The 27,242-nt window shown below is 38.0% G+C and overlaps 1 protein-coding gene across 3 annotated transcripts in view; it reads left to right on the top strand.

Annotated features, from left to right (window-relative positions):
* The window catches only part of LOC306641185 (uncharacterized protein), a 37,202-nt gene extending 15,457 nt beyond the window's left edge, over nt 1–21,745 (top strand). The window contains exons 9-14 of one of the 3 annotated variants that reach the window (XM_079106121.1): nt 1,920–1,995; nt 13,597–13,875; nt 14,527–14,729; nt 16,107–16,232; nt 18,209–18,282; nt 21,431–21,745. In XM_079106121.1, coding sequence (XP_078962247.1) covers nt 1,920–1,995; nt 13,597–13,875; nt 14,527–14,729; nt 16,107–16,232; nt 18,209–18,257 — 733 coding nt within the window. In that variant the 3' untranslated portion in view covers nt 18,258–18,282; nt 21,431–21,745. Of the gene's footprint in view, nt 1–1,919; nt 1,996–13,596; nt 13,876–14,526; nt 14,730–16,106; nt 16,233–18,208; nt 19,155–21,430 lie in introns of those variants that run through there. The other 2 variants (XM_079106122.1, XR_013758053.1) reach the window with 2 other exon arrangements.
* The last annotated feature ends 5,497 nt before the right edge of the window (nt 21,746–27,242 follow it).

Genomic DNA, 27,242 nt, shown 5'->3' with positions numbered 1-27,242 from the left:
TTTTCTGCTCTGTGGATAATTGGGTCCTATGGGTGTGGCTACATTCCTCCCAACCTGCATGTATAGGGGCTAGGCCATTCCTCAGCAGCAGAGTGCTTGGACAGCATACAGATTGCCCCCAGTTGGATCACAGGCACAACAAAACCCTCTCCCCAACCACAAATCTTTACCTATATAGGCAGTGTGCTGCATTTGGCCCACAGACAGTAGTTTCTTGACCCCTTCCTCTATTGAGATGGTCATATGACTCCTGTTCTTAATTCTGTTTAAGTGATGAATCACATTTATTGATTTTCCTTAGGTCAAACCATCCTTGCATCTCTGGGAGGAAGCTCACTTGAACATGGTGTATTATCTTCTTACTGTGCTTTTGAATGCATTTTGCATTGAAAGTATGAATTTTTACATCTATCTTCTTTATCAGGGATTTTGATGTGTAGTTGTCTCTCCTTGGTGTGTCTTTGTCAGGTTGTGATATCAGGTTATGTGTTCATGCAGTGTATCTGGGAGTGTGGCCTCCCTTTGAATTTCCATGGAATAATTTGAGAAAGACGGATGCTATTACTCTTTTAAAGATCTAGTAGAATTCATCTGAAAATCCACTGATCCTGTCATTTCTTAGCTGTTAGGCCTTTAAATGTGGTTTCAAGCTCATTAGTCAATATTGGTCTGTTGAGGTTTTCTACCTCTTCGTGGCTCAACATGGGCAGGTCATATGTGTCTAGAAATTCGTCAATGTCTTCTAGATTTTCCAGTTTGTTAGTCAACATTTCCACAATAGTTTCTAATGATCCTCTGGATTTCAAAAGCATCTGTGCTATTATTCCCTTTCTCATCTCTGTTGTTGTGGATTCATACTTCTCTCTCTTCCTTTGGTTAGTTTGGCTATGTGTTTACCAATCCTCTTTATCATTTCAAGTGTCCAACTCCCTGTTTTTTCATTTCTTCATATTTTTTCCCAATTTCATTAATTTTTGCTCCCCTGTCTTCCACTGGTTTTGCAGTTAGTTTTTCCTTTCCTAAGGTGTTGAGGTGTAGTGTATGAATTTACATATCTGGACCTACTTTTTAAAAATGTAGGTACTCGGTGGTAAATACTTTGTATTAATTGTTTTTATACTTTCTGAGATGTAGTGATTGGGGTTGGGGATGTGGCTCAGTTAGGTCAAATGCTTGCCTGGCAAGCATGAGGCCCTGGGTTCAAATCCCCCAGCACCAAAGAAAATAAATAAATAAATAAAAATAAGAACACTCTGGAAATACTGATTAGTTTTATGTTTTCTCTTATTTCTTCAGAATATATCTTTCTCCTTTGATCCATTCTTTACTTCAAAGAGTATTGTTCAAAATCCTTTTGTTCATGTGGTTTTAATTATTTTTCTTGGCTGTTGAATTCTAAGTTAATTTCATTAATGTCCAATAGGATGTGCGGGATTATATTGACTTTTTGTGTCAGCTGAGACTTAGGTTGTGACATATGAAGAAGAGATTTTTGGGCATAGGAATCTTGGCTGGGAATTGTTTTCTTTTAGATCTTGAAATATCTCATTCCAGACCCTCCTTCATTTTAGGGTTTGAGTTGAGAAGTCAGAAGTGAGCCTTGTTGACTTGCCTATCAGTATGAGTTGGTGTCATGATTTTTGTTTTGGGGATTGGATCCAGTACCCACTAAGCCACATCCCCAGCACTTCTTAGTTTGGTCTCACTACGTTCCTTAGGGCCTCACAAAAGTGCTGAGTCTGGTCTGGAACTTGCAATCCTCCTGCCTCAGCCTCCCAAGTTACTTGGATAACAGGTGTGTTGCCACCATGTCTGGCAGAATATCCTAATTTTGAAAAACACTTTGAAGTGCTTACTTTCTACTGGTGATACTGAGGGGAAGTTTTGCAATTACCAACTTAAATTCTGTCACTTCACAGGGCAAAAATGGATATGGACAATGAGAGGGACATTGTCGAAGAGATTCTGCGCAATCAAATTTTCTATGAAAAAGAGGTGAGTATGGCTACAGAGAAAATGAATTCTCAGATATTGTCTCTGTGCCTCTTCAAATATTTGGAAGTCTGTATTTATATGAATACATATTTTGAAATTTCAGTATATATGACATGAAAAGTATTGAGGAGATGAGTTTTAATATGTATATGTATGCATTCAACATTTTAATATACTCATGAGATTGAGTGTACATGCATTTGGGAAGTGGTGGTGGCGTTTTCTAAATAAGATTGAATTCCCAATGAGAACTCTTTTCCAGGGATATCACATATTGAATTATTTGACTTTCTGTTCATCATGGAAGGTTTTTATCTCATACTCAGTTATGTAGGATTGGGTGGATACAATAAGCTTGGTCTTCACCTGATTTTTTTGAGGACAGTAGAGAGATGTGTCGAAGCCCTCCTGTCTTTTAATGACAGCACTAAGAAATTAGTTGAAATTCTAATTGGCTTACCTCAAAAGGCAACCTCCTGTTTTCTCTTCCAGGTTTTCAAACTTCCATCCTCATTGTGTACATTAGACGTTTTCATTTTTATGTATTTTGGAGAGCATTGTGTCCCTAAGGTTTAGGCAATTTTCTGGTATTTTATTAAAAACCTTGTTCACTCCCTTAGTGTTCCCTTAGTGTTCATGTGCTTAGGTGCCTTCGTCTACACCAGGCATTCTTAGATGTGTTCTCTTAATGTTTTCCCAGATTACTATTGTATTGTGTGCATGGTATCTTAATGTCTATTCCATGTTGAATGCATTACTTTGCACATAATAAATTTTACCTTCAGGGCTTGAGAATGTGTTTTCTGTGTGAACTAATCTTCCTTTTCTAGGAATATTCTTTGTTTCTTTCTTAGACTGACTCTCTACTGATTGAAATATTTCTCATTCCATATTTTTATCTATAGTTCATTTCTTACTTCTTCTTTCATAGTTCATTGATCATTTTAAATATAAATTTTAAAATTCCTTCTCCAACATTTCCTTCTCATTGTTGTCAGCAAGGTCAGTTGTTGAAATTTCTGGACTGTTAGGGAAGCTTGCTCCCCTTTTCCTCTGGTCTGCGTGTCTCTCCATATTCTGGGATGATTCTCTCTTTTACTTTTATGCAAGGGATGATTTAGTGAGCTCCTTCCTCTTAAGTGCCCCGGACAGGGCAAATAGCCAGGTATTGTTCTCCTGTACCATGTGTATACTTAGCTGTTCCCAGTATCACACTTTGTGATCAGACATTAAACTCTTATTACTACAGTCACATCAGATCAGCACAATGTACCAGCAGAACTTTGGGGGGAACATGTAGAAAATGCTTCCATGCTTCCTTTCATCCAGGTCTAAAGTTGTAGTAGTAGTCTGCAATAAGTCAATAAATAGGTTATTAAAGATAGTAAAACTACTTTTATAATATAGGTGCTGAAAAGGACAGGAAATAATTTGGAAAAGAAAGCAGAGAAAGAGAAAAGATGGAAAAGTGTAATAGAAATCAAGGTATAAAAGAGGAAAGATGGGAAGGGTGGATGTGAGGCAGGAACAGCTAACTCAAGAAGAAAAAGAGGGAGTGAGGAGAAAGTGTAATAGACCCAACCTAGTGAAACAAAGAGTTATTTCAAGGAGAGGTAACAGTCTAGGAGGCCCTCTCTCTTGTCCTTGGTATATCTGCATACCTACTATGTTTCTACTCAGTTACAGGGATGGTGCCTGATTTTCTGTGACTCCACAGCCTGTTTGATTTTTTTCTGTAAGGGAGTGTATTTGTGTGAGCTCTCCTGAAGAAGAGCTGTGTGAGTCCTGTGAGTCCAGTGCTGTCACATCCAGAATGGGCTCCCCATCCCTATTTTGATGTGTGGGGGGCTTGTGGTGGTCTAAGTTAGAGGCATATCAGCCTCTTTGCTGTGGTGCTGGGTGTCTCATGGTGGGTACATAAGGATCTGCTGCAATCAGGTCACAGGTCAGTGGGTTTCTATTAGGGTTCACTGGGAGGTAGCTAACACACATGGGGTTCACCTTTATAAGCCACTTTGTGGCTTTTACTGGCACTATGTATGCCCCCGGTTCTCTGCTGACTGCTTGGTGTTATCCTTAAGAGCTGTCTTCTGTGAGTCTGAATGAGAGTTGAGTTAACTGGCAGCTCTGGGACTTAGAACTCTGTGTCCTCCTTGTGCTGGTGCGGCACATGCACTATTTTCCAGGTTGCTATGTTTTTCTCACCGGCTGTTTTTTGTTGTTCAACCCAGGGTCCTGAGCCTGGGTGCTTGGAGTGTGTTATGCTGCATCATCTGGCTGCTTCTCTTGGAAGCAGGAGTGCAGGATGCAGGTTCATGTTTGCCACTGATAGCATGGAATGCTGAGCACCCATGCACAGGGTCGTCTTTCAAATAGCACAGGCCGTTGTGGCTGTCCTCAAGTGTGGGACTTGTGTTTGAAGGCTTTTTGTGTTTGATCTGTGGCACAGCAGGCTCCAACCTGGTTGATGTAGAATACAGGGGTACCACTCTTGAGTCTGGGGCAGAGCACCAATTTGTCTGTCTGTGTTTGAGCTCCTGTTGCCTCTGGAGGTAATATTTTGGAGCCAAGTCGCTTTTGCTGGGACTTGTGTAGAGTTGGTGAAATTGCTTGCTGGATTTCTGCTTCTGTGGAACGCCTGGCTTTACAATGTCTGTGGGCTGTGGATGTCACAGACACCTCTACCCTGACTAGGACATCCCTCCATGGATTTTCCAGTCACCATGATTGGGGAGAGCATGCCAGTTGATTCCCTCCTATATCGAGCTCCTGCAGAGTTTGGGGAGAGATCTGAGTTGGATTTAATAGTTCTTTTGTTTTATGTCTTGAGATTTATTATTCTTTATAAGGAAATCAGAGTCTTCACCAGTATGCTGGAATGTGGAACTTATATATAGTCCCAGCAATTGCAAAATTCCTCTCTTAATTCCTAGGTCTTCCATCCACTTTGAATTGAATTTTGTGTGGGATGAAAGATCTAATTTCATTCTTTTCTTTGAGTGGACAGATATGGTATCTTTACATCTATGAATATTATTGAGGGAAAAATAAGTTATAAAACTATGGACAGAATAATATATACATATATGAAGAAAAAGTTATCTCTAAAACATGTGTATAATTTAGAATTACATTTGTGGTATACTATATATGAAGAAACATATACTTCAATATACAAAACATATATGAAGACCTAGACATAGAGGAGGTAAATTACCACAAGATTTGTAGTTATCATTCAGTGTGTGGGGGTCAAGAAGGGAATGCACACATGGGGGCACAAAAGGGACATAAAAAAAATTTCAACCTGTTCTATACTTTAAGGTGCCCAGAAGGACTGCTTTTGTTTTCCTTATCTAACTGTACATATGAGATAGATTCACTTCTGTTTATGCTAATTAGAAATGTAAAATCAAAGAAAAATGGGTCTCACTCCAAAGGAAAGACATCAAATTGCTTTTCACCCAGATAAAGGTACACAAATGGGCAGTAGAACAACTCATGATTCCCCAAAGGCAGAATAGGATAAATACACTTATACTCAAAATTTCTAACAATGACATGAGTAATTAATGTTTGAAATGTGATATACAACAATATTCTAAGAGAAAGAGTCCCCCACCCAAACTGTCTTCTGTTGTATGCTAATGGATGGCATTAACTGAATAAATTGAGATGTTAATTAAGAGAACCCATCAACTCAAATGTCCATCTCTTTGAGAGCTATATTTCTCACAAAAGATTATTGTCATGGTTCTTTATTGTTTTTAAAGAAATATAACCTTTTTTGAGATGCCTTTTATTGATTTACACATAATGTCTCTGATATTCACAGTACAATTCAGAATGTCACAAAATATTATGTCATATAACTGTCACCACAAAACATACATTTTCCTTACTCTTCAAAGATTTCAACCTGGTCATTTGCCATCAATTCCCACATTTCCTTCTAGGCCCAGGCAAGCATTGATTTTCTTTTTATAAATAGTTTTTCTTGTTCAAGAATGTATCAACAAATCGTAAAGTACGTATGCTCCATGTCTGATTTCTTTCACTTGGAACATTTTTAAGATCCATTCATGCTGTTGCATTTATCAGTGGTTAATTTCTTTTCATTATTGTTCATAAATTGCTTATTCAGATAATACCAAAATTTGGTTATTGTCCTGTTTGTGGACATTTGAGATCTTTCCAGTTCAAGCTCATATGTAGAAAGCCATAAACATTTGTGTACAAGTTTCTGTGTCCATCAATGTTTTCAGATCCCTGGGGTAAATATCTTGGGTAGCTCAATATTTAACAGTATGTTCATGCCTGTGTTCTACAATTGTTGTGCTAGTTTACATTCTCATTAGCAATAGCAGAGAATTCTGTCTGCTCTCTACATCTTTTCCTAGTCTCCTTGTAGCTTTAATTGGCATTTCCCTGGTGATTAGTAATGCTGACCATATTTTTTTTCAAAATTTTTTAATTTTTTTAATTTTTTTATCCATTCTATGGAAATGAGGTCCAACTTTTCATTTCTCTGGTTGTAAACAAAGTAGTCACATGGTTTGTGTAGTCATACGTTCACGTAGGGTAATGATGTTTGTCTCATTTCACCATCTTTCCCTCCCCCTCCCCTCCTCACCCCTCATTTCCCTCTACACAATCCATCCTTCCTCCATTCTTCCCTTACTCCCTCTGCCCCATTATGTATCATCATCCACTTATCAGAGAAAACATTTGGCATTTGTCTTTTGAGGATTAGCTTATCTCCTCAGCATGATGTTCTCCAACTCCATCCATTTACCTGCAAATACTGTCATCTTATTCTTTATGGCTGAATAATATTCCATTGTGTATATACACCACAGTTTCTTTATCCATTCATCTACTGAAGGGAATCTAGGTTGGTTCCACAATCTACCTATTGTGAACTCAGCTGGTATAAACATTGATGTGGCTGTGTCACTGTATTATACTGATTTCAAGTCCTTTGGGTATAAGCCTAAGGAGTGGGGTAGGTGGGTCTAATGGTGTTCCATTCCAAGTTTTCTAAGGAATCTCCATACTGCTTTCCAGAGTGGCTGCACCAATTTGCAGTTCCACCAGCAATGTGTGAGTGTACCTTTCCCCCCACATCCTCCCCAAGACCTTTCGTTGCTTTTATTCTTTATAATAGCCATTGTAATTGGAGTGAGATGAAATCTTAGGTACTTTTGATTTGCATTTCTCTTGTTACTAGAGATGTTTTACATTTTTTCATATATCTGTTGATCACTTGTATATCTTCTGTGAAGTCGTTAGCCTATTTATTGATTGGGTTATTTTTATTCTTGGTGTAAAGTTTTTTAAGTTCTTTATAAATTATGGAGATTAGTGCTATATCTGAAGTGCATGTGGAAAAGATTTTCTCCCACTCTGTAACTCTTTTCACATTTTCGATTGCACCCTTTGCTGAGATCAAGCTTTTTAGTTTGAACCCATCCCATTTATTGATTCTTGCTCTTATGTCTTACCACAGAACACTAAAGAAATTAAAGAAAACCTTAGAAGACAGAATGATCTCCCTTGACCTTCATAGGCAAAATTAATATTGTCAAAATGGCCATACTACTGAAAGTGCTGTACAGATTCAGTGCAATTCCAATTAAAATCCCAATGACATACCTAGTAGAAATAGAGAAAGTACTCATGAAATTCATTTGGAAGAATAAGAGACCCAGAATAGCCAAAGCTGCCCGGGGTCCAGCCCTAGCAGGAGTTCATGGGTTCCACACTGGTAAACGGGATGCGGGAGACAGCGTCGGCGATGGATGGAGAATGAAAGACACAGACTCTAGTTCTGGTGCAATCAATCCCACTTTATTCTGGGGAAGGCTGGGTTTATATACATTTTTCTTCAGGCTTTGATGACAGGCTTGTGACTAATAAAATCAAAGAAGTTTCCAAAGCATAGGCAGAAATTGTTTTTACCGAAAGATTATGAGAAAACAGTAACCTTACAGATTATCCTTACTTAATCACAATTATTTTAAGCATATCTAACTACGTCAATGAGCTAATAGAATGTTTATTTCCTTAATATCTAAACTCTATATGACCTAAGACTATTTTTATTATTTTTGCGGTAAAGCAATAGACAAATAATGTCATGTGACCATCACTACTAGGTCCTTTAATTAATATCTAAATTGCTGAGTTAAGGGTTACAGGAGGGCAGCGGTCCCAATGGTTATTATGTACCAATGTTTATTAGAGGGGTGACATATTCTTTGTAGGAAGGAAGGAATGTTGTGAAACCTTATGCTTTTACCTTACCACCACACATAAACAAAACCATCATCTGAATTAAACCACCCTGTAGGAGACAGGGGGAGATCTATATCTACCTTCTCTAAGGGCTTGCCTTTAGGGGGGTACCAGGGCGTGCCATTGATGAAATAAGCTAGTCCATATCTAGTAGCTACTATGGGAGATGCTTTGTGCTTAGAACTTGGGGAAACATTGTTATATATAAATTTCTGTGCCCCAACAGGTTCTGGCTGTGCCAGTAAATGCAGTGTTTGATTTTTAACATAATAAAAACATTCTCCTGTAGTGAGGTTAACATCACAGGGTTTCAGCATGTGTTTTGTCTCCGTGATGTTTTTCTGGAAATTTGTAGAATTATTCCCATCACCTCTAGCAAGATCCTCAGACTGAAGTGAGTAATATATTATTAGGAAAACTCCACAGAATAACATCCAAGTTAGGGAGGCATACATCTGGCTACAATCCTTCTAGGATGAGTCTCTGCAATCATCCTTGAGTGGAACTCTGTCAAGCACTGCAGGAGAGCCAGGTGCCCCCACACAAAGCAATCCTTAGCAGGAAGAGTGATGCAGGAGGTATCACAATACCAGAACTTCAGCAATATTACAGAGCCATAGTAACAAAAATGGCGTGCTACTGGCACCAAACTAGACAGATAGAGCAGTGGTACAGAATAGAGGACACAGAGAAAAATCCAAACGCACACAGTTATCACAGACTAGACAAAGGTGCAAAAAGCATACAGTGGAGAAAGATAGTCTCTTCAACAAATTGTGCGGGTGAAACTGGAAATTCATATGCAATAAAATGAAATTAAACCCCTATCTCTCACGTGGTACAAAACTCAACTCAAAATGGATCAAGGACCTAGGAATTAGACCAGATACCCTGCACCAAATAGAAGGAGAAGGTAGGACCAAATGAAGATTTGGTCCATGTTGGCTTAGGACCAGACTTCCGTAACAAGACTGACCATATTTTCAATAGCCATTCATGTGTCTGTGACTGCCAATCCAAATCCTTTACCCTTCTTTGTTGAGTTGTCTTATTACTGAGTTTAAATATTTTTTCTTGATGTGACTCCTTTGTCAGACATAGGCTACATAAGTATTGTCTCTTACTCTGAGCTTGTTTTTTCTTTCATTACACTGCATTCCAAAGAAACTTTTTCATTTTTTTCCATTTGTTTTTAGATAGCATTCATTAGGTAAATATGCCATCACTTACAGAGAAAAATATTTCAGGGTGTATCCCTTAAAAATCAGGTATTGTTCAGGCCACCTGTGAAAGATAAAATCAAAATAGTAATTTGAATTTCAAAGTGTAGAATACACATATGATGCTCTGTAGTGACTTTGTGGTATAATATAATTTTGAGAAGACTTCTGCATTCAAAGGAGTTCAAAGTAAGATCTAATCTATGAGATTGTGCATTCAGTTCATTTACATTCAAAGACACTACATTTGCTTCATGGCTGTAATGATTGAAACTCGTTCTCTAATTTTCTCCTCTTTGAGAAAACAAAATTAAGATTCAATACTAGGTTGACTAATGAATATTCAAAGCTGCCCCTTTCCCTTAGAATCAGCCAAAGAAAATCACATAAAAATATTTGACTTGGATAACTAAAAAATATAGTTCTAGCATTTCATAGTGATGCTTCTCATCATAAATTTTTTGCTTGTCATTTTTCCTTTTCTCTTAACTTGATAGCAGTGCTTTCTAACGTGGTACAGATGTGTACTTGTATTTGCACATGCCTGAGTGTGCACGTGCATGGAAAGAAGTATCCTAAATCCAAACATGTCATGGAGGAGGAATTTTTTTTTCTGTTTGCTACAACCTAGGCAAATCAGTACAGGTAATAAAGAGCAAAGAATCACAAAAAGAGTCACATGATATCTCAGTAGGTACAGAAGCAGTGTGTGATAAGAATCCACATGAGCTTCATGAAAGAATATCTTGAAGAAAGTAGACATAGAGGAATGAGCATCAACATCATAAACGCTACACCCAACAGACTTACAGCCAGCATCATACTGAAGGTGCACAAATTGAGAGTATTTCCTCCACAATGAGAACAGAATGGGGTGTCCACTCTGCTCACTACTATTCAACTTATGGCTCCAGAGTTTAGAGAAATAATGTAATGCAGTTGAGAAAGTAGTCACAAGTGCCCGACTTGCAGGTTAAATTTTTCCATACTTGGGAAACCAGAGAGACGCCACCAAAATACTGAGAATTGATAAGCAAATTCAACAAACAGCAGGATACTCAGTGAATAGCTTTTCTGTACACCAATAATGAACTCCCTTAGCAATAAATAAGGAAAACCATCCCATTCACATTAATATCACAAAAAAAATGAAATAAATGAATTACCAAGGAATAATCTTAACTAAGAAGTGAAAGATATCTAGGATGAAAATTGGAAAACACTGGAGAGAAATAAAGAAGACACTGAACTTGGACAGAACTCCCTCCCATGTGCATGAATTGTGAGGCGGACAATGTACAAGAGACAGTTGTATCAAAGTCAAAATCAATTACAGATTCTGTGCAATCCTCCACAAAGCATCAATGTCATGTTCCCCTGACCTGGAGAAAATGATGCCCAAAAAAACATTGGACCACGAAGGACCCTGAAGAGTTCAAGCCATCTAGAACAAAATTACTACGAGAGAGGCATCACAACACCTGACTGACTTCACGTTATATTACACAAATGTGCTAAAAACCAGAAAGCGTGTGGCAGAGGAATAGAAGAATGGAGCCAGAAAGAGACTCCTACATACACAGATATTGAATAAAGGTGCTGAAAACATTAGCTGGCTGAAAGAGAGCTTTGTGAACAAATGGTGCTGGGAATCTGGACATGCAAATTGAAATAACTGGAACAATTATCCTTTTATCTCACTTTGAAAAAACTCAAGACAAAAGGCGTCAGAGATATTAAAGGAAGACTGAAGACTTTGAAATGTTGCAACAGTTTTTGAAGCGTACTCCAATAGCTCAGGAAATAACAGGAAGAGTTTGTAAAGTGGGAGTATGTCAATTGAAAACTTCAGCACAACAAAGCTCTGTGTTGGATCTCACGAGTGAAGAGAAGACTCAGAATGGGAGAAAATATTTGCCAGGTAATCATCTCCTGATGATTACTATCCAGAATATATGAAATACGGAAAACAACTTAAATCAAATGAACAAGTAATCCAATAAAAAAATTGGGGGTATGATCTGAGCAGACACTTCTCCCAAGAAGAATTACAAATGTACAGTAAATTCAGGAAGGAAGGCTCAGTATCTTTACCCTCAGGGAAATGTCACTCAAAATTAGATTGATTTCCCCCTCACCCCAGTCAGAATGGCTCTTTTTGAAAAAGCCAAAAACTTTGGAGACAACGGAATTTGGACACTGTTGGTATAAATATCAAGTGGTAGAATCATTGTGCAAAATTATAGGTGATTCCTGAAAAAATCAAAATGGGAATGTGATTCAGTTGTAGCACTTCCAAATGGACACCTGAAAGAAAGAAATTCAGCATACAAAGGAGATCCCTTCAATGCTATCACTATTGTGGCACTGTTCACATTAGCCAAGTAAAGAAATGAGACCAGGAGACAGAGAAAAAAGAAATGGATAAGACTGAGTGGAACATATGCACCCATGGAGTAATACGCAGCCATACAAATGGATGAAATTGTGTCATTTTCAAGCCTGTGGTTAAACTCAAGATTATTTTAAGAAAAACAGGAAGATAAAGGAAGGAAATGATTGAATGTTTATCCTCATCTGTGAAAGTTTAAAGGATGATAGAAAATAGAAAGGTGACTTAAAAGTTGAAGTAGTATTATGTAATGGGAATGAGACTAGGGGAAGCGGAAAAGAGAGAGAGTAGAAGGGATGGTTGTTATGATTAGCACAGTTTACATGCATGTACAGAAATGTTAAGAGTGAGTCATTAACTTGTAAAATGAATGTGAGTTTCTTAATTATTATAGAAGGTCTTTTTTTTTTTTTTTTATGTTTTTATACCCTTGAAGACCTTGAAGGAATTTGAGGCAACACTTCATTTTTTCTGAAGGCTTAACAAGGGGTTTTAGAGTCACAATGTCAGCTTCAACTGCAGACCATGCTCCAAGAAGTTCCTGGATTTGATATTATCCTAGAATGCTTTTCTTCAGCAATATTTGGCAAATTGAGAAGTAGAGTGGATGCCAGTGGGAAACAGGCCCTTGAATTCCGTAAATGCTAGTATCTTTAAATTTTAGACTCTCTTTTCCCCTTAGCTCTGACTCCAGTGGTACTTCCTGCTGCTCCATAGCAGGGGCCCCCTTTTCTCCATATTACGATATCATTTAGATCACAGACCTTGAAACCCTTCCTGTCAGTCTAGTTAAGGACCACCCAGATTCCTCTGAGTTCCATTGAATGCCTTTTGATTTTATTTAATCAAAATTACTTGGCTTCCTCTTAACTCTAGTCCGAAGGTATCCTAAAGATGGTTGTATATTTTGTAATAGAATGTCAGCAAATAAGTATTTCTAACAATACCACTAACAGTGTTGCTGTATGAGGAACCACTTGAAAATCCATTCTTTGAAAGCAGTGATTATTTTGCTCCAGTGATTATTTTGCTCACGACCTGCAGTTTAGGCATGCGTGAGTGAGGTCAGTCAAAGTCTTCTAGAAACTGTGTGAGTGCAAGTTAGCTTTGGGGACCAGAACATTCTATCATCTCCTAAATCCACAAGTCTCTCTGTTGAAGCTGGCTCTGGTCTGGTCCCTCAGCATGGTTGTCACCTAGAACATGTTATAAGAGGTTCCCTGAGCTCAGAATATGGCTTATGATGTTTGCATCCATATTTACAAAAATGAGAGTGTTCTGTTCAGACTCATGGGAACCATTTATTGGTGCAGGTCTGAATAAGTCAGTGGGATGTCCATAAAATGACTTTAGAAAGTAAGAGAAGTGAAGATGGACTTAAGAGGCAAAGGTCTTCCACTAAGAGGTGACATTCAGTTTTGAATGAAGAAAAATGAAAACGAGTCCTAGAAAAATAAAGGTCCATGGTCAACTGTGATGGGTTGTGAAAAAGTGGTGCATGTTAGGAACTGGTTTCTGTGCCTGTGTATGGTTTTCACTTTACTGATTTTCAGAGTGATTGACTGGAACACATTTTCAGAGACTAGATTACATTGTATTTCATTGCAACTGAGTGCAAGTCAAACTTTGTTATTCGATTTTTGTGAGACTGTTCTCAGACTACTGTGTTTACACATTATTTTATTTATGCAGCTGGATGATCTTAAGGAACAACTTGAACATTCATCTTCCCAGTGTGCTTATCTAAATGTGGAGAATCAATTCCTGAGACAGGAGGTTCTGTCTATGGAAGAATTAAAAAGCACATTTGAAAAACTGGAGGAAGAGAAAAACCAGTTAGAAGAAAAAATGTCAACCCTTCAATCCAGAGAGAATGATTCGGTGGAAATTGATCCACGAGGACAGTACGAAGCAGCAAGTGAAAAGACAGGGAGGGAGAAAACATTGGAGGAAACGGTGCAGTCTTTACAGGTGAATTTTTCTGTGATGTGCTTTATTTCATTCACTGCAAAGTGTGTATCTTGGATGCCTGTGTGGTATGTGGTTCCTCTATTCCCTTACAGAAATTTGTTTTCAAGGTGTCTAGAAAACAAGAGGTCATGGGTTTTCCCCAGAAATAGTGCAGAGCTCATCATTACTAGAACTAAGTTGATCCTTCAGAAAAATGATTTTCTTTCAAGAAAATCATTGGTGGCATAAAGCAAGAATAGTATGAGGAAAAGGAAGGAGAGTGATATAGAATAGGTATTTGCTGACAACCTTATGTTGTTAAAATTTTGAACCAATCGTGTTATTCTCTGACTCATCTGATTACAAAGTGATTCACAGCTGAGGATGTAACTCAGGTAGTACTTACTTGCCTATCAGGAGCAAGGAAGGACCTGTGTTTGATCCCAAGCACCGCACAATATAACAACATAAATGAAACAACTAAAAGAAGACTGAAAGAATAGTTTAAATCATTTAATTTTGGACATTTACTGCAGTTGATACAAATGGCTTATTTAAAAAAATCTTTTTTCACATTTAAAAAAAATACGTATTCACTGCCAAAAGAAAAAATGCACAATAAATTTTTGTATGATACTTATGTCTAAAATATATCCTTTTAAATGGCTTCAGGCAAAGATCTCCTTACACCAATTAAGAGAACATCACGATGCATCCATGAAAAGTGAGATGAAACTGAACATTCAAGATATGAAGGCCACACTTTTTGACATGAACAATCAAGTTTACGCTTATAAAATGGAGCTGGAACAGTATAAGCAGCTCTATTTACAAGAAATGGACAGGAGAATGTCATTGTCTGATGAACTTAGCATGTGAGTGAAATTAGTATCATAGGAAATACATTAAGCTTATATATTTCTCTCTAAAGAGTAACATTTCATGAGTCACAGTCATGAGATGATTAAAACGTACACTTCGGCAGCCTAAGTTGGAACCATATTGGTGGTAAATAAACTGACTTTTAGAATATGAGTGCAGGGCACTTTCTATATCTCCCCCTTTTAGGGTTTATGTCATTTCCATCTTTCTCAGTAATGTAGTTTTATTGCTAAAGTGATCACTTAATCTTTAAGTATTTATCTGATGTCATGTTTAACATCTTCCGAGTGGCATGGTTACAAATTCTCTTAATAGCATTCTGTCCAAGAAATCTCTCAGTAAATAACTGCATGAGAAAGATTATAACTGAAACCCAAAGAGTTGCTGTCTGTAATCCTCCTCCTCTGGGTGCATTCCTGTACTTGGTCAATGAATTTTCCTTGTTTGAGATCTCTCCTGTTATCCCTAGAGGGTCGCTGGAGACCATCTGTCCTTTCGAGTTTTTCAAGTCTGCATAAACTCACACTTGTGATACAAGAAATGGTTAGCACGTGATGAAGAAAAGGATACATCGCAAAGTGGTTGAAACAAATTCCTTGGCCCAGTGAAAGGGTCTGAGTGGAAGACAAAGGGTTGGTCCCCACTCCAGTGCCTTGCTAACGATGTTTTAAGCTAACTGTCTTCCAGGCTGCTTGAGTTCCTCTGACCACCAAGTGAGTTATGTGGTTCTCCCCTGGAGGATGCTGCTCGAATTATCCTGGAGGACGCAGTGCTCGTTTTCTTCCATCTGATGTGTGGCCTCAGCAGATCGTGAGAGCATGTGTTTGACAATGCCTTTGAGGGGTACATCTGCAAAGGCATAAACTGTTTTCACTAAATACAAGTATTACTGCCTTGACTTTTTGAGTAATATATATGCATGTATTTAGGCAGCATATCATGGTGTTTTAATGTACATAGTATTAGAATAGGCCATTAGAATCACCTGAATCGGCATATGCATCATCTCACAGTTACCATGTGAATAGTGTACTGCTAACAGCATCTTGCAGGGTCTTAGGAGTGGAGAACTTTCAGAGGGCAGAGGTGTCACCTGTTGACCACACTTCATTGATAGTTATTTCTCCCTCCCCCTCTGTTTGAGCTGTGAGTTAGTTTGAACTATTAGTTTTTCCCCCCAGGAATATATGTAGCTCATTCGAGCAATTTGAAACTTAAAATTAGCTGTACGCGGCAGGTCTGCTCTGACACGTTTAGGATTAAAACACTGTTGAGTGGAAAACTCCATTTACTGTCATGGTACTTTCTGAAGAATGCACTTCATTTAAGGAAAATGAGAAACTAATGATTTTGTTTTCCAATCGTTGCAGGACGAAGGAAAGGCTAGCGGAAGTTAGTAACGAACTTGCAAGACTTTGTAATGTTCAGGAAACATCAATGATCCTACTGCACACCACCCGTGTTGAAATAACTGCACGCAGAACCGTGGCTGCAAGGTGAGTGGCATTCTCTATTTTCCTTCGGGTCTCAGGTTTGTGATCGAATTCTTTTTGTTTCATTTGGTAAATTACAGAGTCATTCCATTGACTTGTGCATGTGAAGTGAAGGTCACAATAATCCATGTGAATAAAGAAAGAAAACAGAAATTTGTCAGGTGTGCCCATATACTGTGTAAAAAGATAGAGAAGGGTGGGTTTTAGGGTGAGATGTTACAAAACAAGAGACTTGTAAAGATTTTTAGCCATGATTCCAGAAAGCAAAATATTCCCAAAAGTATGAGTAGAGAATTCGTTTACCATCTCCATTTTTTTCAAGGTTAATCATTCTGGACTACTTCCACTATGAAGTGCTATCTTAAAATCATTTTGTTGTAATATTAAGGAAAATGAGAATAATGATTATTGTTCTAGTCTGTGATTTCATCCCCACAGCAGTTTTTCTCCATGTTCATAGCATGAAGTATTTATTTCATCTCTTAGCATTACCTGAAATTTACTCCTGTCATTTAGCAACTTTTTTGTATTACTAGATTACCAAATATAGGTTTTGTTCATTGGTACTATAAGGATGTACGTTATTGAATAATTCAGGGATGCTCTGTTTTATTGATGGGGAGGTATTTTAGAGCTTGTTTGTTGCCTTGTTGATTTTTATGATAATATGTAAAAATAAAAATTAGCAGAAAGATATATCTCCCATAATTTTATTGTACATAGAATTGTTTTCTGATAATACACTGTTTTGAAAATGGTTGTGTAAAGTTGAGAACTGAACCCGGGGTGTTGTGTGCACAGGCTGACACCGATATACATGCCATACTCTGATAACTCAAATCTTTATAAAAGTACTCCAATTTCATGAAAGATACCATTTGATGGTTTAACTAATTTTATGTTCCAGTGCTTTGTGCCTAACAGTTTAGAAGAAAAAAAGCAGAACAGATGAAGTCAATGTTTAACTCGTGTTCTTTGTGCTGGGGACGGAGCACAGGTCCTCAAGCTGGGTAGTGAAGCTCTCAAGTGCTGAGACACATCCCAAGCCCACGAGTACATTTGATAGTCATCATTTTTGGAATGGCATTACACACATTCACAAAAATTTTGGTGTTTCATTTCAGTAATTTTTTCCTTTTTCTCAAATATTATTTTTGGTTCATATTTTCTACCCTAAATGTGACAAAGTAGGTGCAACACACTCAAAGCCAGATGCCACAAACTCTACCAATTTTCATGATGAAACATTGTATACAACACACTATTGATTGGTACTTTTCCTCAACTGAGCAGACTGGTTTGCATCTCCAAGGCAGTGCCTGTCTTATCTGAATTGTAATTCTTACCACATTATCCTAGCATAATGCTTATGACTCAGACATCAAAGATTGAACTGAAAAGCTTTCCATTCTCCAAGTGAAATGCTCTTCAATATTCAAGTTGTTCCTTCTGTCTTCTGTAAGTTGGAGGTAAATCTCAACTTCCTCCAATTCTTTTCATTTTCATTCAGTATTGTCACAAGTTGTTTAAATACACACATCATTCTTTGGGTTCTTGTTCCACAAACTGTTCCTTGGGCCTTTGGGATAAAATACATATATTTTATAATTATATGCTAACTGGTGTAGAGTTCTTTCATGCATAAGCCATTTGCAGTTTAACATTGAAATTCACACATGACAAACTTCCTTAATTTTATTATATCTGAGTGTATATTTATTTCCTTATAACAATTGAGTGCTCCAGAAAAAGAGACAATGATATCAAATTTTTCTTTATACCATAAAGAGTTACCAAATATATGGAAAGTGTGTATGTATTAGTTAAATTTTCTTGATGCTTTTCCAACACATCATTTAGAGTGAGATCCAGTGGACATTCAGTGTACCCTCTTGAAGTGAGTGAGATCATATTTGTATTTGTTAGGTCTTACTCTTGTTGATTTCACTATATTTCTGTTTTTAACATGTCCTTTTCAGCTCTACCTCTCTTCCAAGTGAGCAGTATTTTGAAGAAGAAACATCATAAAGTCAAGGGAGAAGAAAACCTTTCCGTAAGTCTCTGCAATCAACCATCCATTTGCTGGGTTGTGGTGTGGTGTGGTAGGCAGCAAAGGACACTTTATTCCCTCCCACCCCCCATCAGAAGCCAAAAGGCAGAAGGATAGAGACCAGCCTCCTAGCTGCACTGCTCAAACCTAATACTTAAGAGGAAGATGGGCTTAGCTATGAAGCCACAGATCCTCCATCTCAGATTGGATTCTTACTCAATTTCCAGTGGAAGAAACCACTACTTGACTGGTGTCCCAGAAACAGGATGCTCGCTGCAGACATGGGAGCAGAGCCACACATTACCATAAGCAGATATATCTTTCAAAGAGAGATGGAGAGGCAAGCCAGGGCATTGTGATCCATCCAGCCACTAGGTAAATCTCTCCTCTCCTGAAGAAGTTGGAGAGTCCAAGTCCTTACTGGAAGCTTGAGGCCAGGGAAATGAATTTTCTGCTACCATTTCTGCCTGGATTTAAATTATGCTTGAAATGAAGGCCTTGTCTGTCTGTATCTGAAAACATGAGTACAAGTATGGTAGATGGTAAGGAGAAATTTCTTTTGTGCTTTGAATTTTGCTATCATTGATTTCACCACATGGACAATTCCTTTGTGGATTCCTTTTGGGAAACTAAGTCTGACCTTGAATAAATAAATAAGTTGTTTAAAAAGAGAGCTTTCTCATTTTAAGCTTGTGTGGTTCAACAGTAGGGGTTCATCCTTCAAGAGATACCTTAAAGTATCTGTGCTTGATAAATAGGGAATAAATGATTGCTGCTACTAGAATTCATGGTATTTATTTTTATTCCTTTATTTTATTCATAATATTAAAGCATCTTACATTGGAGAGTTACCCTTGTATATGTCATGACTGAGCATTTTGATCCTCAAGACAAAGTTTTGCATATACATTTTCTTGCAAATATGTTTAAAAATCCTTTTTGTTCACTGAGTATATTAGTGACACCCTGGAACTCCAGGCTCACCAACAGTCTAGAGCCATTTGGCCTTGTGACCTCTCAAGCTGTCATCTCCCTGAGTATCCATGGCTCTTTTATATTTTTTTTTATCCACACTTTTTTTTATTGTAAACAAATGGGGTACAACTTGTTTCTCTGGTTGTACTTGAAGTAGAGGTGTACCATTTGTGTAGTCATACATTTACATACATAGGGCAATTCTGTTTAATTTATTCTGTTATTTTTTCTACCCCTCCACCCTTCCATCCCCTCCCACCCCCTTTTCCCTCTATACAGTTCCTCCTTCCTCCATTCTTCCCCCTGCACCCCCATTATGTGTCATCATCCGCTTATCAGCAAGATTATTCATTCTTTGGTTTTTTGAGATTGGCTTATCTCACTTAGCATGATATTCTTCAGTTTCATCCATTTGCCTGCAAATGCCATAATTTTATTATTATTTATGACTGAGTAATATTCCATTGTATAAATATACCACAGTTTCTTTATCCATTCATCAATTGAGGGGTATCTTAAGTTGGCTCCACAATCTGGCTATTGTGAATTGAGTAGCTATGAACATTGATGTGGCTGCATCTCTGTAGTATGCTAATTTTATGTCCTTTGGGTATAGGCCAAGGAGTGGGATAGCTGGGTCAAATGATGGGTCCATTCCAAGTTTTCTAAGGAATCCAGAGTGGCTGCACTAATTTGCAACCCCACCAGCAAAGTATGAGTGTACCTTTTTCCCCACATCCTCGCCAACACCTGTTGTTGCTTGTATTCTCATAATCGCCATTCTAATTGGGGTGAGATGGAATCTTAGGGTAGTTTTGATTTGCATTTCTCTTATTACTAGAGATGTTGAACTTTTTTTTATATATCTGTTGATTGCTTTTACATCTTTTTCTGTGAAGTGTCTGTTCATTTCCTTAGCCCATTTGTTGATTGAGTTATTTGTATTCTTGGTGTAAAGTTTGAGTTATTTATATATTCTGAAAATTAGTGCTCTATCTGAAATATGAGGGCAAAGATTTTCTCTCATTCTGTAGGCTCTCTCTTCACATTGCTGATAGTTGTCTTTGCTGAGAGAAAATTTTTTAATTTGAATCTATCCCAGTTATTGATTCTTGTTTTTATTTCTTGTGCTGTTGGAGTCCTGTTAAGGACGTCTGATCCTCAGCAGACATGTTGAAGATTTGGACCTACTTTTTTTCTATAAAATGCAAAGTCTCTTGTCAGATTCTAAGGTCTCAGAAATAGAGCAAGCAATCATGAAATTCATCTGGAAGAATAAGAAACCCAGAATAGCTAAAGCAATCCTTAGCAGGAAGAGTGAAGCAGGAGGTATCGCAACACCAGAACTTCACCTATACTACAGCAATAGTAACAAAAACAGCCTGGTATTGGTACCAAAATAGACAGATAGATCAGTGGTACAGAATAGAGGACATGGACACAACCCAAATAAGTAAAATTTTCTCATACTAGACAAAGGTGCCGAAAACATGCAAAGGAGAAAAGATAACCTCTTCAACAAATGGTGCTGGGAAAACTGGAAAACTATATGCAGCAGAATGAAACTAAACCCCTCTCTCTCACCCAGCACAAAATTCAACTCCATTGGCTCTTGTGTGAAAAGACATGCTGAGCAAAATGCTTTTTTACAGCTTAATCATTCTGGCGTTCTGATTAGTGCTGTATTTCAATTGTGGAGTCTCATTTTAAGTGTTTGTTCTTTAAGATTTAATGCTTTTTTCTTCTTTTGATAGGTAATAGTGAAATCTCCAAAACAAGAACATTTAAATCTGGGATATAAGTTTAAGATCATATGCACAAAACCATCTCTTTTCTTGTTATATAATGAGCCTATTGGAAATTCACATTTGTGGTAGCCTTTTATTTGGCTTCCTCTCGAGGTACTTCTCGTAGGCCTTAGTAAGATCAACCTTTCAAAATGGGAAGATTGTGCTCACATATTGTATTCTGAGTATATATAAATTTAATATCATTTGGGAACTCCAGGGTGAGTTTATCAATTACACAAGCTGCATTTTGCTGATAAATATGCGTGTGATGCTTAATTACTTGAAGAAAAGCATAAAGTTAGGACTTGAAACAATTCATGAAAGTGGACATTTGAAAACTTGTCACAGTGGCACCAATTTAATTGCCCTTTTGTTTTTGCTTTTAGGAGACAGTAAAGAAACCCATCTTGCAGGATGATATTGAAGATTGGTCTTCTGATTATATAAGATGATTATTTTATAAAAGACTTTCTAGTGTATAAGACACAGCAGTGTCCACCTGTGTATAGTAGCCAGTTTTCTTCGTTTTTACTTTGTTATCTGTGTTATAGCTCAATATGGATTTGTGTTTATACAAATTTTATTTGTATTTCCTGTTAAACCTGAAATATGTGCTTGCTTATGTGAAAAAAAGAGGAACTATGACTTTGATACCTTTCTAAATTAACAAATAAAACAGTGCTTTCAGTGTTTTGATAGCATGAGAATGAAGTTCAGCAGTTTGCTAAAAATGTTTATTCCTTTTTACAACGTTGAGTGTCCCTTACGCTTGTGTGTTTTTCACTACTCATGCTTTGGTGAGATCTTTATGTAACAGAATAGGACAGTGATGAATGTTGCGAGACATTTTTCTCATTTTTTCCTGCCTAATCTGTTCTAGGAACTGTATTAAGCCATTCCAGAGGGAAAACTTCTGAATTTCTGTTAAAGAAATAGTTTGATTCAATGGGATAGCAAAAATCGGATGAAAGGGACTTTCAAATACTCTCTTCATGTTTTTAAATTGCCCTGGTGAGACAAACCACTCTACGCTGCCACCAAGCAGGAGAAAACTACAGCCTTCAGTGCCCAGGACCTTCAGATAGGCTCTTGGGTGTCCCTTGGCAGAGCAGCCCCTCCCTTAGCCTGTCCCCGCTCCCTGCATACTCCAGGGTTGAGGGTGTCTATAGGTCAGTGTAGATTTCATAGTTAGCACTTAATAGATCAATTAGAATTGCCCATATAATCAAAATTATCTTAGTATCTCTCCATATTCTGTGTCTATTCTATTATCTAAATAGTGTGTATAGCTCAGTGTAGATTTCATTGTTAGCATTTAATAGATCAATTAGAATTGTCCATTGAATCAAAATTATCTTAGTAGCTTTCCATATTACATGTCTATTCTCTTCCTAAATATAACTAGTTCTAGGCTCTGAAACTCTTCTTTTAAGGCCACATTTTAAAATGATACTCCCAGAGTTAGAGCTCCCTTTTAAATTTAGCATTACAAATAATATTTTTATTCCTTACACTGTAACAGGTGTTGGAATGAGAGATAGTCAGAGAACTGAAACCAAGGTAGTTTGTAAACACAGTGGAGCAAATTTAGATTAATGTATTAATGTATCATTTTCTGAAATAATAAATAATAATAAAAAATGTCCCTTTTTTGGTTAATATATTTTATGTTAAATACATTTTGTTAAATACGTTTTGCTCATTTCATCAAATGCGAAATAGGACAATATAAACATTCTTAGTGAAATAAACATCGTTATTTCCTTATGCTCTCTAACGTGGCTCCATGGTCTCATTCCTTCTGCTGTTGCTGTATGTCGTCCACCTGCGTGTGGTGTTAGAAAACAAGTGTCCTCCAATTCTGTTCTGTGGCACCAAAATGCACACTCCTGCATTTTGTAGTAGAGTCAAGCCAATGCACTTCGTCATTTGTCTCCTGACTTGTGCCAGTTTAACATGTTGTCATTTACTATGCCAAGGGACTGCCTTTTATCCTCAGGAATACTCCAAATAACTTCTCCTAGAATAAAAAATTTTTTACCTGTTTGGATTCTCGTGAATTAGTTCATCCTCTCCTCTTACCACTTACCCTCCTCAGCCCCTTGCTCTGGCTTCTCACCACCTTGACCACTTACAATTCCTTAAGAGTTCTCCTTGCCTCTGGCTGTTTGCATGTGCTTCTTTGTTCTTCTGGCTGCTGTCTCCTTACCCTTGCGGTATCCACATACACATCACCTCCACCAAAAAAGGCTGCAATATTGATGGGAAATGGTTTCCAGGTTTCATCTGAGTGTTCCTGTTCTGCTCTTTTCAGATATTTCCATAGTGTCTATGACTGTGACATTTGCTGGTAGGACACTTCTGTTGTCATATGGATTCTTGAGCAGTGGACCCTATCACCGCCCTGTAGTCACTCCAGCACCTGTCACACTGCCTTCGCGCATGCTTGTTGAATTAATGTACTAAGAATGGGGAACCAGAAGCTCTGATACAAAGCCGGAATGGTGCAAATCCAGTGTGCAAACACGGGCAAATTATTTTTAATCAAAATATTGCATTTTTTCAAACATGCATGTTTTTCATTCTTCTTTCACCTTTATCATTGGCTTGCAGAGGTGGACTTAGGGAAGCGGGAGGGAAGGTGCCTCTGAGGCTCTGGCCTCTGCCAAGAGAGCATTTTTGGTGTGTGGATCGAGGACCAGGAGCCCTTGGGATCCTCCCCTGGCCTGAGGCTGCAGTTGCTGTGCGTTGGGCAGGGGAGGTCTTACAGGTCCAACTCCAGTAGCTCACACCAGCTGGTATCTGGATATTGCTCACAATATCCGGAAAGCTGTAAGGAGGGTAATGTAGTCAAAGGTCAGCATTTGCACACTCCTGGCAAGAGTGGCATGAACAACAGAGATGGGAGAAAGGCAACAGGCCTAGACCTAGAGGCAAGGGGCCTGAGATGCTGGCAGGGGGGATGTGGGAGAAGCAAGCAACTTCCATGCTGTGCCCAGCAGAGGACACACAGAGGGTGGGTCTCTCCTCACCAAGGTACTTGTTTTAGTGCCTTTAGAACAGCCTGATTCGTAGGAGATAAAAAGCTTGGAAGGGGTTAGTGCCTAGCCCATCTTGATGAACCAAATAAAAACTGGGTTCCCACCTACTGATCATTCACCTGATAGGGCACTTCATTGATACTTGAAAGTATGCTACCTAGTAAAATGAAGTACACACAGCATCTCTCCATGTCCTCATTTACAAAATCATGCTCTATTTATAGCAGAAAAGTGTCTGAAAAAATATTTTCCATAATACAGCAAGTTCATGACTATAATTTCCATGATTAAAACCAATATCTCTTAGAGTACACCCATGTATATATGTTGTTCACTGTGGAATTTACAAGATCTCTGGGAAGCTTGTGTTTATGTAAAATTTGCTTCCCATCTACTTAATTATGGGCTCCCTTTTCTGTCCTCAGTTGATTCTCTTTTAATATTCAGATGCTTTTTTCAGGACTGACCAACGTGGCCCTTTACTACTTCAGAACATCCCAGCCCTTTTTGAGACAGGCTGCCTGGAACTTGGCAACCTCCTGCATCAGCATCCCGGTGTCTGGGATCACAGATCTGCGCCACCATGCCCACAAGCCACCTGACTTTCTATATCACAAATCCAAAGTGCTTGATGAAATACAGACTGAAATTTTCAGTAGGGAAAAGGAGAAAAGTGCCAGAGGCAATCACAAAAGTTTTGTTAGCAAAATCTTTGGTAACAGGACCTGAGAGAAGCAAGTTGGCCATTGTGTTTCTGTCTTCTTTTTGGGAAATGGAGGATTGAACCCAGGAACTGGCATGCTAAATCCATATGTGGAGCTGCACCCTCAGGATAAGGGCAAGTATTCTGAAGTTCAGTTTGCCAAAATAAAAATCAAAATACCCTGTATACCACGAAAATTTAGCTAAATCAAAGTGCTTTCAAAATATTTCGTGTTGGGCTGAGATTGTGGCTTAGTGGTGGAGCATTTGCCTTGCATGCATGAAGCACTGTGCTCAATCCTCAGCACCACATACAAAACAAAATTTAAAAATAATTATAAAAATCCACTTTTAGAAAAATTTATAATTTAGAGCAGCAGTGGAAGGCTATATTGCTGCAATCTGCATGATGGTTAGTTCAAGAAACCAAATGAGGGGCAATGGATTAGAAAAGACACACAAAATCTGGGACCCAGTGGGTATTACAGTCTGGAGGAGTGTAATGACCATGAATCAGCTGAGTACATTTATTATATAGAATACATCATTGAAGGATATAGTGTGAGAAAATTTCTTCAAAACAAGCAGAATGAAGGTCATATGTACAAGTATTATTATTATTACTATTGGCTTGTGCCCATAATTTTCTACCACCAGGAAGCTGGCATTGGAACTTCAAGGTCAAGAACTTGATAGCTCCAAAACTTCCTTTTGATCAGGGTGCCACCATAGCAATGGGGCAATCTTAAACAGCACCTTAGCACTGAATGCTCCTGGGTGAGGCATCACCTCATGTCACAGGATGTTCAAGAACCATAATTCAGTCACCTCTCCTGACATCTCCCCCCCCCCTTTTTTTTTAATGTTTTCAGTGCAAGTGATGTGCTATTATTTGATGTTCTCAGATTTCTTCTCAGAAGACACGGCATCCTATTGTTATAACAATAATTAGTAGTAAACACATGATTCTAAAATGTGACATATTGAATGTTTTAACATATCTTCAGGATTAGAATCATTTAAGTCATTAAGTATCTGTTCCGTAGGATCCACAAAATCATTCCTGCCTTCCTGAATATCCTGGGTGATATGATGTAACTCCATAAGATCTAAACTGTCATCATATCTTTGACCAATGTCCATTAAATGATTTTTAACCAATCCCATTGGGAAGGGTAATTTGCAGCTGCAATACATTTATAGACGGTAGGACAATGAAGCCTTTGTCTAAACTTAAGTGTGGCAAGTTCATATACTAATGACTGTAGCTTACAAAGCATTTAATCTTGAGCTTTTCATCAACATTTTCCTGATTGTGTAGGGCTTTGGAGGTATTTTGAGCTAAATTGTTAAGAAAATGAGCATTTTTGAATGATTTTGGATAAGGATATCACAATGTCATGGCAGAGACAGAAACAGATATCAAAGTGACTATTACAAGTTCAATATGATCAGTAATAGCACACCGGGATCTATTTAGCTGGGCATATCACACTTGAACTCCAGCATCAAAATACCAGGAATCTGAAATGTTAGCTGGGATTCAAACAAAGGAGGGTTGAGATAACACAGGCATTCCTTGTCTTCCATTATACCTAGTAATGCAATTAGATTACATCCACGGCAAGTCGCTTGATATTTTTCTCCAGTTTTCACTTTTCTATTTCTAGAAATTAAAACATAAGGAGATTAAACACAGGCTTGCAGGCAATAGCACGAAGCCACTTTACAGCTCCTAAGCAGTACAGGGAGGTTATTTAGGGAGATGCTGGTATAATTAATGAAATCTAAGGCAGCTATCAAATGCCATGGGTCCTTTTGCGTGCCACCACCACTGAAAGTCAGCACATTACTAAAAAATCCTCCAGAAGTCATAGATCCATGACATGGTTGTCTCATCAATTCTGTGAGAACAATCCAAAATATATCCACTTCTTCCAGGGACTTTATGTCACAGGGCAAAATATTAGCACATTCCATGCACTTAGGGAATGTACTCAATTCTGTAGTAGGACTAGGGCAATAAGCTACTGGTGGATGCTCCATAGGAAACACGGTTTTGTCATTGGAGAGTCCCATTTTTGTAACTGTCTGGACATACCACTTTAAGTCCCAGGGGCCAGTGAAATTGACACCCCTGGCTCCCCCATAATGCTCTTCCTCTGGTTTACCTTTAAACAACCAGCCTGTTTATAGGGGATTAATGTATAGATAGATAAACTTCCCTATATCATGTATAATTAAATCCAGTTGAATGAAAAGTTGTAATAGCTTTATCTGAAAACCTTCCATCATTTGAGTATCATTTAGTAAATACTGGAATGGATTCTCCAGTCCACACAGCTGGTGTACTAAATGTGGATCTGGGAATTAAGTCCAGTAAGTTTCCCCATAAACCTACTTGGCAGCTTAGAAAAGCCATCATAGCCACAAACATGGTGACTAGGGACTTAGT

The sequence above is a fragment of the Sciurus vulgaris genome (genome assembly GCF_902686455.1).
Source record: "Sciurus vulgaris genome assembly, chromosome: 12".
NCBI classification, from domain to species: domain Eukaryota; kingdom Metazoa; phylum Chordata; class Mammalia; order Rodentia; family Sciuridae; genus Sciurus; species Sciurus vulgaris.
Note: the sequence above shows the minus strand (reverse complement) of the source record. Positions and strands in the feature narration are given on the sequence as shown.